At 31.6% G+C, this 10,433-nt stretch overlaps 1 protein-coding gene across 4 annotated transcripts; it reads right to left on the bottom strand.

The window, feature by feature from the left end:
- Positions 1-2,045: 2,045 nt before the first annotated feature.
- Positions 2,046-8,195, bottom strand: LOC132805372 (ABC transporter G family member 1-like). 4 transcript variants are annotated; one of them, XM_060820133.1, is made up of 8 exons: positions 7,819-8,195; positions 5,051-5,130; positions 4,471-4,941; positions 4,259-4,345; positions 3,890-4,015; positions 3,586-3,780; positions 3,386-3,472; positions 2,046-3,006 (listed from the first exon to the last, which is right to left on the bottom strand). In XM_060820133.1, the coding sequence occupies exons 1-8, from the start codon at positions 8,087-8,089 to the stop codon at positions 2,284-2,286; spliced, it is 2,040 nt and encodes a 679-aa protein (XP_060676116.1). In that variant the 5' UTR covers positions 8,090-8,195; the 3' UTR covers positions 2,046-2,283. The 4 variants fall into 4 exon arrangements, with proteins under 4 accessions (XP_060676116.1, XP_060676117.1, XP_060676119.1 ...); XM_060820134.1 differs by having other exon boundaries at positions 3,598-3,780; XM_060820136.1 differs by lacking the exon at positions 3,586-3,780.
- Between the last annotated feature and the right edge of the window lie 2,238 nt (positions 8,196-10,433).

The following is a 10,433-nucleotide window of genomic DNA, read 5'->3' as shown; positions in this document are numbered from 1 at the left end:
GTACTTCGAGAAAGTTGTGGTTTGTTGGTTATCAATGTTTTGTACCGGTTTTTTTAATAATAATGTGTGGGATGGTAAGTGTGAGAATTTAATGTATTTCCTACGGTAAATTTTGGAAAACGGTACGGTTGGTTAATAATGTTTATTTTTAGACGCACTCATACAGTATTGGTGTTCTGGTGTATGGTGTATGGACACGTGATAGCGCGCGGTTATTATGTGGTTTAGCGCGTGGTTATTACTTCACCCGTGAGTTGCCATTGGACCGTGGGCAGGTAAGTTTGTTTGTGCACAGCCGCCCCCCTCCTTGGCCGGGTTGATGGTTTTAGCAGCGGTACTGTCGGGACGCCGAAGTGCCGTTGCAGGTTTCTCTCTTTAACCCCCCGCCAGTCGGTGCTCGGGACGCTGGGTATCGGAGGGCATCACCGGTATATGGTGTGGTGCATCGGTGTAAATTGCAATTAATGTTTTAAACCCCAAAGGTGTTCAAAAGTTATTTACTATAATTTATTACATTTTAATTATATATTGGGGTATGTATTTATTTAATTATTGTTTATCAAATGGTTTAATCCCTTGGTTTTCGGGAGGTATGTACACTGGGTTTTGCGAAAAGGTTTTAAAAAGGGAACATTTCAAACAGAGCGATTGGTGAGAGTTTTGAGGGAAATTATTATTTTTCAACAGTTATGATTATTTATTTATTAATTGTTGGTATTTGTTTTATTCCTTAATTGCTATTCATATTATTTTATTATCACTAAAGGTGTTTAGTAGTTAGGGTCACTCACTGAGATGATTAGCATCTCACACTCTTAAATTCTGTTCCCTTAGGTGCAAGTGGTGGTAGACGTTCTTCCGGGGCGAACCAAGTTTTCCGCTGCTGTTGTGTTTCGAGAAGTACTTCTGTACTCTTTCATTTCAGTGTATTGTTTCTTTCAGCCTTGTTGTATTTCTGTTGATTAGCACTTCTTAAAGTTCTGTATACTATTGGGATACTTCTGTTTTATTTATGCACTGGACTGTTGTTGTTTTTGAGAAGTGCTGAAATTTGTGGAACAATGTGTAGTTGCGGGAGGAATAAAGGGATGTTTTTTTTTGAAGTGTGTTTTCAGTGCAGGTAATTTGTGGTAAGTAAATCCCTTAGGGGAGGCTCTGCCGGAATTTCCATTGGAGGATCTGGTAGGATTTCCCTGGGATCAGGGCTTATCTAGGGTTCCGGGAAAAAGAATTCTGGATGGGTCCTGACAATAATAGCAACCTGTCTATCAAATTCAAACTTTATTTACCCAAAAAAAAAAAAAAAAAAGTTCAAACTTTTTGAAATCTCAAATTTAGTTTGATAATATTTTATTATCAAGTTGAAAATGAAACCACATTTTCATTTTATTTTGAATTTTTTCTATTAAAAAATAAAATAGAATAATAATGAGGGATCCTACTAAAATTTGGACAATACAATAATGAAAAAAATTACAAATATATACGTACCGTCATTCGGTAACATTTATGATTTTGGTTTGTATTATTTGTTTGAGAGTTTACATAGGTGGATTGTAATATTTAACAAAAGAAAAAAAAATGTTTATCAAAATGAGTTTAATTTTATAAACATTTTAAAATGATTTTCAGTTTAGTATTTTTTTTTTTTTGGTTCTTTAATATAGTTTTTGGTTAATTAGACGAGAAATAACTAGTATTTTAAAGCGTAAACCAATAATATGCAATTGAATTATAACTTGCAGGGATAGTAGCAATGCTAATTCTCATCCGTAGGTTAGGTTTTGTGTTTGAGTAAATTTAATCATTAATACATAAAATATACCAAAGCAACACTTTTTATTTTTATACTTTTGCTTCTTTTATGGGCCGGACTCATGAATGGCTTCACTTTTTTCGTAGCCTTCATGCAACCCTAATTATAAACAGCAGTTTGTTTGAGCATATATGCACAGGACTCATCAACAAGTGGAATGAAACAATTCAAGTTTGATGGAAAATAACTGAGGTTCACATTAATTGATATTATCAGAACCAAATGCAGATAACAAGAAAAGTAACAAAATTCCATAGATATCCAAATTTTGGAAGAAAACATAAAGTTGGTGCCTAGTCTATACTATACATACTTCACTCCAATCTCACTCCAATTATAACCAACAACATACTTCAACTCTGAAAGGGCACCATCCTATCCCACTCCAATTATAATCAACATACTTCACTTTCTCTGATGCTCTAATAATACACATCTTCCATTATTATTTTAAATATACTACAATACTATTTTATATATATGATCTTGTATTGGTGATTGTTTATCTGATCTCCATGCATTGGTGTAACAATGGGATTCTCTGTAACCTGTATGCTTTGCTTAGGAGAAATTGCCATGAACTTTCCTAGATTAACAGTCTTGAGCTTCTCACTGGTCTTGATGATCACCAAGAACAAGATCCTATAGAAAGCTATCATTCCTAGCAAAGTACCAAGATCAACCCACTTGGAGTGACCCATATTAACTTGCCATGTATTCCTCAAAATTTCTTCTCCACTTATTGTAGGTCGTCCTTCAACTTGATTGTTAGGGAAAGTTAAACCTTCAAACTCATTTTTGAACATTCCTTGGTATGCATACCTATGGAATGCAATGTAGTGCAATGGGTATCTCCAAAATTGTTTTGGGAGATCTCCTGGCAACCGGAACAATCCGCCTCCTAAAATCATAAGACCTTGAACTCCAGCACCGGCCATAATCCCCATAAGATAATTGGGCACAAGGCTTGCAATAATCATCATTAGGCTCTCAACCAGCATCATGCAAGCAAATATCACACAGAAAAAGTAGAAAAAGTGTTCAGTTCCTTCTTGAAGTCCAGGTAGAAAGTAAGCTAGTGATCCAGGAATCACTGAAATGATTAGCAAGTATGGCACAGCAGAAAATGTGTTTCCCATCATAAATGCAGCTGCTCCATAGTGCCCATTTAATCTTTCTCGTTCAAATACCTGATGATAAAGAAGTTAAGAGTTCATAATAAGATATGTGCCATACAAATAATTAGTCTCTTATCATGTTGATTTTTGAAAACTAAGAACTTCTTTTACGGCCTTTGAATTTGCACATGCATATGTATGAATATTTCTATTAACACAACATGTGGAGTACATTTATAGATGGAAAACATGATTGAAGGAGAAAATCAAATCAAACATGACAACATGTGCTATATATAGTCAGTCTCATATCAGAACATTTTATTTTTTTTTAGAAATAAGAATTTCTATGCCCCCTGGACTCTTTTTTTTTTTTTTTTTTTTTTGGGACGAAATGGCTTCTTGGATTTCAATATACATTAATTATGGAGTTGAAAACCAAATCTTATACCTTCATATCTTCGACAAAGGAAGGGAAGCCACCAATGGCCATGAAAGTAAGGAACGAAACGATAAACATGATTAGTGAACCTCTTGCCTGCAATATCACAAAGAGAGTATGAACTTTGAAGATTATACTACTCTGGAAAAATTTTGCTGACCATATAATCAATTTGTAACAATCTCGTTCTCTCTTCCTCTCTCTCTCACCTGAATCGATTCATTAGTAAAGCCGACATTTAAGTAGAGGGTTCCCAATCCTAAAGACAAGGCTACATAGATTGCAAAACGCAGCCAGTAATAGCCAAGATCACGAAACATGTTTATGAAAGATCTCCTTGTAAGAACAACAGACTGTGTAAGAAAGCTAGCATGGTTTCTCTCCTTCTCCACAGCTCCATAATCCTGATCATTTTTACATGCAAATGTATGGGTGATAATGTTAGTAATTGAATTTTCTGTCTAAACCTTGATCTAGTTGTTGAATCTGTGTGGTGGATGCTTAATTGATTACCTTTTTAGATATTTCAGCTATTTCTCTTCGTACTTGCTGGTAAGTTTCAGATGCTTTATAAGATTTTATCAGGGTATTGATTACTTCTTCTGTGGATATTGCCCCTCCTGATCCTTGTTCAATATCCTGCAAAAATTAATAATGCAGGTACTTTTTAGTTTTTCTGTAAAGCCTATACAACTTGGTCAAACAAAAAAAAAAAAAAAGGGAAAAAGAAAAAAAAAAAAAAAGAAGAAGAAAACTTGAAGAAAATTGTGCAAATTAAATTCAAAATTTTAAGACTTAAACTATCTTCATTTTCAAAGGAAAACATATACATATCTTGCTTCACAACAACCTAGATATACATGAGAAAATAGGAATTAATACCCTTTCAAAATCCTTGTTTATGGTTTTGAGGAAGTGATCTGATGGATTCTGAAGAGTAGGGCAAGGAAACCCACATAAAGTGAAAAACTACAAAAAACAATAAAACACAAAATGGGGGGGAAAAAAATATAAAAAGGGTTAGTCAATTATTCTAGTGTACAACTAGATAAATAAAATATAAGATGAATATGTAAAACCCTTATATGCATTACCTCATTTGCTCTAGCAGCAGGACCAAAATACACTGTTTTACCAGAAGACAAAAGACAAAGGCTGCTGAAGAGTTGAAAGACTTCACTGCTTGGTTGATGTATAGAAGCAATTATAGTTCTTCTACTTCCATCTCTTTGATCCAAGCTTGCAATTCCACTCATAACGTGGTAAGAAGCTGCACTGTCAAGCCCACTTGTTGGTTCATCAAGGAAGAGAAGCTTTGGATGTGTTAGGATTTCAATGCAAATGCTCACTCTCCTCTTTTGCCCACCACTAAGTCCTTTACATCCCCAACCTCCAATCCTTGTGTTCATGGCATCTTGAAGACCCATTTCTCTTATTGTCATTTCTGCTCTCCCCTTCTTCTTGGATTTGGACATTGAATCCGGCAATTGGAGTTGTGCTGAGTAGTACACGGCTTCGCTAACCGTTAGAGTTGTAATTAGAGTATCATCTTGTGTTACATATGCCTAAGTAATTCATAAAATTATTTAAATTAGTATCCAAAGAGTTATAAATTAGTTCAAATCCAAATAATTATGATAATTAATAATTAATTATTGTCGATATTGTACATACCAATGTACCATAAGCTAGTGTTTCTTTGCGTCCGTTTATTAAAATATCCCCACTTTGTCTTGTCTTTGAGCTTAATCTCCCTGCAAAAATGTAATCAAATTAGAATTTTGTTTAATTAATTAAAAGTATTAATTAGTTAATGACCAGGAAAGTAATTTTTTTATAGAGTATTATTATAAGTTTCCTCGCCTATATGGATAAAGGAAGGGCTTTCACAATTCTTTGTTTTGGACCATTGATAGTAAGGAAAAAATTAAAATGTCATATAAAAAAAATGAAATAAAATAAGTGGCACTAGGAGGGTCTCCAAGCTACTATTTATGCCCCCTACTTAGAATTCTTTGTTTTGGACCATTGAAAATGTTAAAGTAAGGAAAAAATTAAAATGTCATATAAAAAAAAAATTTGAAATAAAATAAGTGGCACAAGGAGGGTCTCCAAGGCTACTATTTATGCCCCCTACATAGAATTCTTTGTTTTGGACCATTGAAAATTTGAAAGTAAGGAAAAAATTAAAATGTCATATAAAAAAAAAAATGAAATAAAATAAGTGGCACAAGGAGGGTCTCCAAGGGTACTATTTATGCCCCCTACTTATAAGTACACGTTATATCAATGTAGTTATAATATAATGACTTTTTATCTTTAATATATATAAAAAAATACTAAAACTATTAATTAATAGTCTATTTTTCGGTTATATTGAATGTATTAGTTTTCTTAATTGTACCTAATTAATTATCACTCAAAAATTTTTACCTAAATAATTTATAAATTAAAAAACAACCTAAAAAATTCATAAAATTATATCATCCCTTTTTATCTGTGTAATCTAGATTGATGTCTAGATTGATTGATACTTAATTTGTGTGTATTTGGAATTCTTTTGAAAGTTAATTAGACAATTTCCATCAATCAATGACAATTAGGAAAAGTAGCTAAAGTACAAAAAAGATTAAAAAAAACAGAAATATTAGCTAAAGTACAAAAAAATAATAATAATAAAAAATCAGGAATAGTGGCTAGCCGACATACAGACTACAAACTTGTGGCAGACAATTAGTTTGGCGAGGAATAACCCCCAAGGTAGAAAAAATCTTCACGGTATATAACTTTTTTTATTTTTTTGACGAAGCTCGAACCTAGCTCGTAAATTGGAATATTAATGTCTCTGGCCACATAGCCTCACTTCAAGGTTTATAATTTTGTGTGGTGGACATTGTAAATGCATCAATCAGAGGGTGATATATTTTGGAACATTTGATTTGTTTGCTAGTAACTGTTATTAGGAGAGTACATGCTTGCCCTTATATGTTGGTTTATGCTATGAAATTACTATCCCATATAGGTTTTAAAAAATCAAAAAACAGTGTAAATTCAACCAATTAATAATTGATATACTTATGAAAAACAGTTTAATGATTATATCCACATATTGCTTCATGGTGTGAAGTTAATTTGGGATTAAATCACTCAAATCATTAAAAGATAAAAAAAAAAATAAAACAAACAATTAACATATAAACATACATTCCATTAATGAAGAAAAAACCTATATATAAATCTTATATATAGATAATATGGTATAATCAAATTTATAATTAAATATTTAATAATTACTTTATAGACTCTACATGATTTACTCTGATGTTACACATGGTAATATATGCTGTTCCGGTTACTTTACATAGTGATAGAATGGATTTTTTCTTTTTTTTTCTTTTTTTTGGTTTTTAGTAATAGCCGCCTGTGAACTGTCATTATCCAGAAAAGATGGAAGGATTGTCAAGTAATCGACAACACAGACCTGAGTCTTTGATACTTTATTTATTTTATTTTTTTTATGCCAGTGAACTGTCATTATCCAAAATCAGGAATAATGGCTAGCCGACATACAGACTACAAACTTGTGGCAGGCAATTAGTTTGGCGAGGAATAACCCCCAAGGTAGAAAAAATCTTCACGGTATATAATTTATTAGTACTTATATATGTTTATTATAATCAAAATTTCTATATGTAAATTTCAAAATATAAAATTTTTTATAGAAATATCTAAAAATATTAGATATTAATAAAAAAAAATTTAAAGGATGGTTGAAATTTGTTTTATTTTAACTTTTTTAAAAAATGAAAATTTTGTAGAAACATCGAATAAATTTTGAATATTTTAAACCATAATTATGATATGATTTATAATTTTAATATATATATGAAAATATTTTTTGATATATATATATATATATGTATATGAAAATATATTTATTATCATTTCTATATGTTGAGGAAACAATGGTAATTCATAGACATATTATTGGCTGCAATTATGATATTATAATATAATCTCCTACTTAATCAGCTACTCAATGGAAAAAAAAATAAATTCAGAAAAAAGAAAAAACCACAAGAATGTCCAATAAAAGAACAAATAAACAAAACAGGATATGATATATCATTATTTTAAGAAATTATGTAAAGGGTACAAATGATATTAAAAAAAAAAAAAAAAGTCCCAATAATCATTTTTCAAAAACTTGATTAACATGGAAGGGGGAATTTTGTTCAATTAGTTATTAAATTTGAAGAGTATTGAGTAAGACATACAAAAACAGAGACGCTTAAAAGTATTTGCAGAGAAATAGAGATGGTGTGTGAGTGTACGTAGTTTTCTTTTTCCTACTTTCAATCCTCATTTCCAGATCGAAAAGATAAAATAAAAAGAAAAAGAAAAATATAAAATAATAACTTAATGGAAGTAAAAAAGTTCACCTGCTAAAGCATCAAGAAGTGTGGATTTGCCACAACCAGAAGGACCCATTATAGCCATGAGCTCTCCTGGTTTGGCATGGCCAGTAAGACCTTGGAGGATTGCTTTGCTGCTACTCCTTCCTTTTGAAACTGTCACCCAAAGGTCCTCCCATGTCAAACAAACTCCTTCTTCCACTACCTTATCATGATTATTATTATTATTGTTGTTGTTGTCGTTGTAGTTCACTCTTTCCATCTCCAATGCTGCTGTAATCTCTAAATTATTAGCCATGTTTGGACTCCAAGAAAATATGAAAGAAAAAATAACAGAAGCTAGTACTCCTTCGCCTTTCTATTTTCCTTCGCCGTTTGAAGCAGCGTTAAAGATATCCGATTACCTCATTATATTTATAGATAAAACAACGATCGAACACGTTTCATACGTACATTATGTGTGAAAGAGGTAATAGGTTACTTCCAATCAAAATTTGACACATAATAGGAATTTTTTTTTTTTTTTTTTTTTTTGAGGGAACATGGTCACACGCATACATGCAAATAATTGTCGAGTTTCGAAGGGCAAACGTTTTTCTCGCGGCAATTAAGGTTTTGGAAACTATTAGTACTAACTTCCGCACGGACTGGTATACACGTCCGTACACGTGTCTTTATGGGAATATTTTAGTGGTCAATTTATTGTTATTTTGTCCCAACACCCAAAAAAAAAAAAAAAAAAAATCTAAATGTGCTTGTGTGAGAGATTGGTAGATAACTGGGGACCACTTGTCTTAATTACTACTTCAAGTTCTTCTTCAATATAATGAACACAGACCACATACAAATTTGTGGTCTTCAATATAGTTGACGTTTCTTTTATCATTAAAACAAAAAAAAAAAACCTTCCTATTTGGGCGTATTAAAAATGTTTATAATATGTTTTTTTTTTTTTTTTTGGCCTAAAATTTATTAACTGAACAAGTTGGAGCTTTTTTTTTTTTGGACTTCGATTGTCGGTTTATTTTTCTTTGAAGAATTTGTACTCGTGACCCTTCTTTTCCCATTGGGGCCATTTTGGAGTTCACAACGATCAATGTTGATGGTAATGTGATAATATGTTTGAGAAAACACTTTTTTGTCATTTATATTCTCAAAAGCTGATTTTAAACCTTACTTTGTTTCTGATATACATCTCAAGTAGTTTTTTAGTGTCTAGTTTATGATTAATTAATCACGAAATTGATGCAGATTGCAGAGGAAGGGAGGGAGTTGATCACAACATTTCAATGATTTTTACTTTCATTCAGTTTTCTTTTTAGACAAAGCATATTAAATGTATTTCATATTTAAGTTCTTAATTTTAAAACATGTATTGCCTATTTTATCTTTTTTTATGGTCACTATCATCAATCCAAAAACTTATTCCCAAATTCTGTAATGAAAGTAACATAAAAATTTATCACTAGGTATTTGACCAACTAAGATCGTCCCGCTACTTATAGAACCTATCACTAAAATACAATGCCCTAGAGAGGGATAGGTATGACTATAATGTTCAACGAAAAAAAAAAAAAAAAAAAGAAGAAGGTGGCATGATTTTTTTGACTAGCTGTTAGCCTGTTGCAGAGAAAACGCGTGTCAGTTTGTCCCATTTATTAATAATAATGATGATAGTTATTATTATTATTATTATTATTCTTTTTGCATTTTAGGGGTTTCTTTAAGTGGGTGGCAGTTTAATGGAATTTAAGGCATTTGGTCTTATGATTGTAAGAGGTTGCAAATTTCCTTACGAGAGATACTGAATTCTGGAAGGTCATTTCATGTCATACGAAATCTTGTCATTAAACAAGATTCAAACAATAACCAAAAATTAAAAAAGAAAAAGAAAAAAAAGATTCGAACAAGCCACAGCAACTAAAGATTGCATTTTTATTCAAAAAAAATAAAAATAAAAAAAAGCAGAAGAAGATTGTATCGCAGGACAATTTGGTTCTGAGCTTGATCATTCTTTTCCTTTTTTTTTTTTTAGTTTAATTTTATCACGTGTAAAAAAATTTGTGAAAGAATAATGTAAAAACAAACGATTCAAGACTAAACCGCACTACTTTTCTATACTTTCTAGCTCACTTGGCAGAACAACATATGCGCAAACTGAATAAAGCGAAAAGTTCAGGGCGATTGGTCTTATTCACTAGTACAGAACTAGGGAATAGATTTTGACCATTCGTTGTGTTGCATGGTTTCCCCCACTAGTCCAGTGCTCGTGTATGGATTTTGACCATTGGTTGTTTTGCATGGTTTCCCAAGCACGTTTGTGTCTCTAAGCTGAGAGCTTGTCTCTGAGGATATTTTATTTATCAAAATCCTATATTGTTGCTTCTTTTAGATAACAGTTTTAGATGGCCATTGTTATTATGTTTTTCAAACCACATCCCAAGTTTCAGTCAAATCTCATGTTTAGTATCTTCATTTGTAATAATATCCATTAAACTAAACGTAAGCTTCAAGTCCACTAAGTTTAACTCAATATAAACATGCAAAACATATATTATATTAGTCATCTAATCTAATCGAATCCAATGTTATGATCAAAGATCTATAACCAAATACATAATCCCATTATGGTATCAAATTTT

This window comes from Ziziphus jujuba, chromosome 9 (assembly GCF_031755915.1).
Source record: "Ziziphus jujuba cultivar Dongzao chromosome 9, ASM3175591v1".
Lineage (NCBI taxonomy): Eukaryota > Viridiplantae > Streptophyta > Magnoliopsida > Rosales > Rhamnaceae > Ziziphus > Ziziphus jujuba.
The sequence above is the reverse complement of the archived record's forward strand: the minus strand, read 5'-3'. Positions and strand labels throughout refer to the sequence as shown.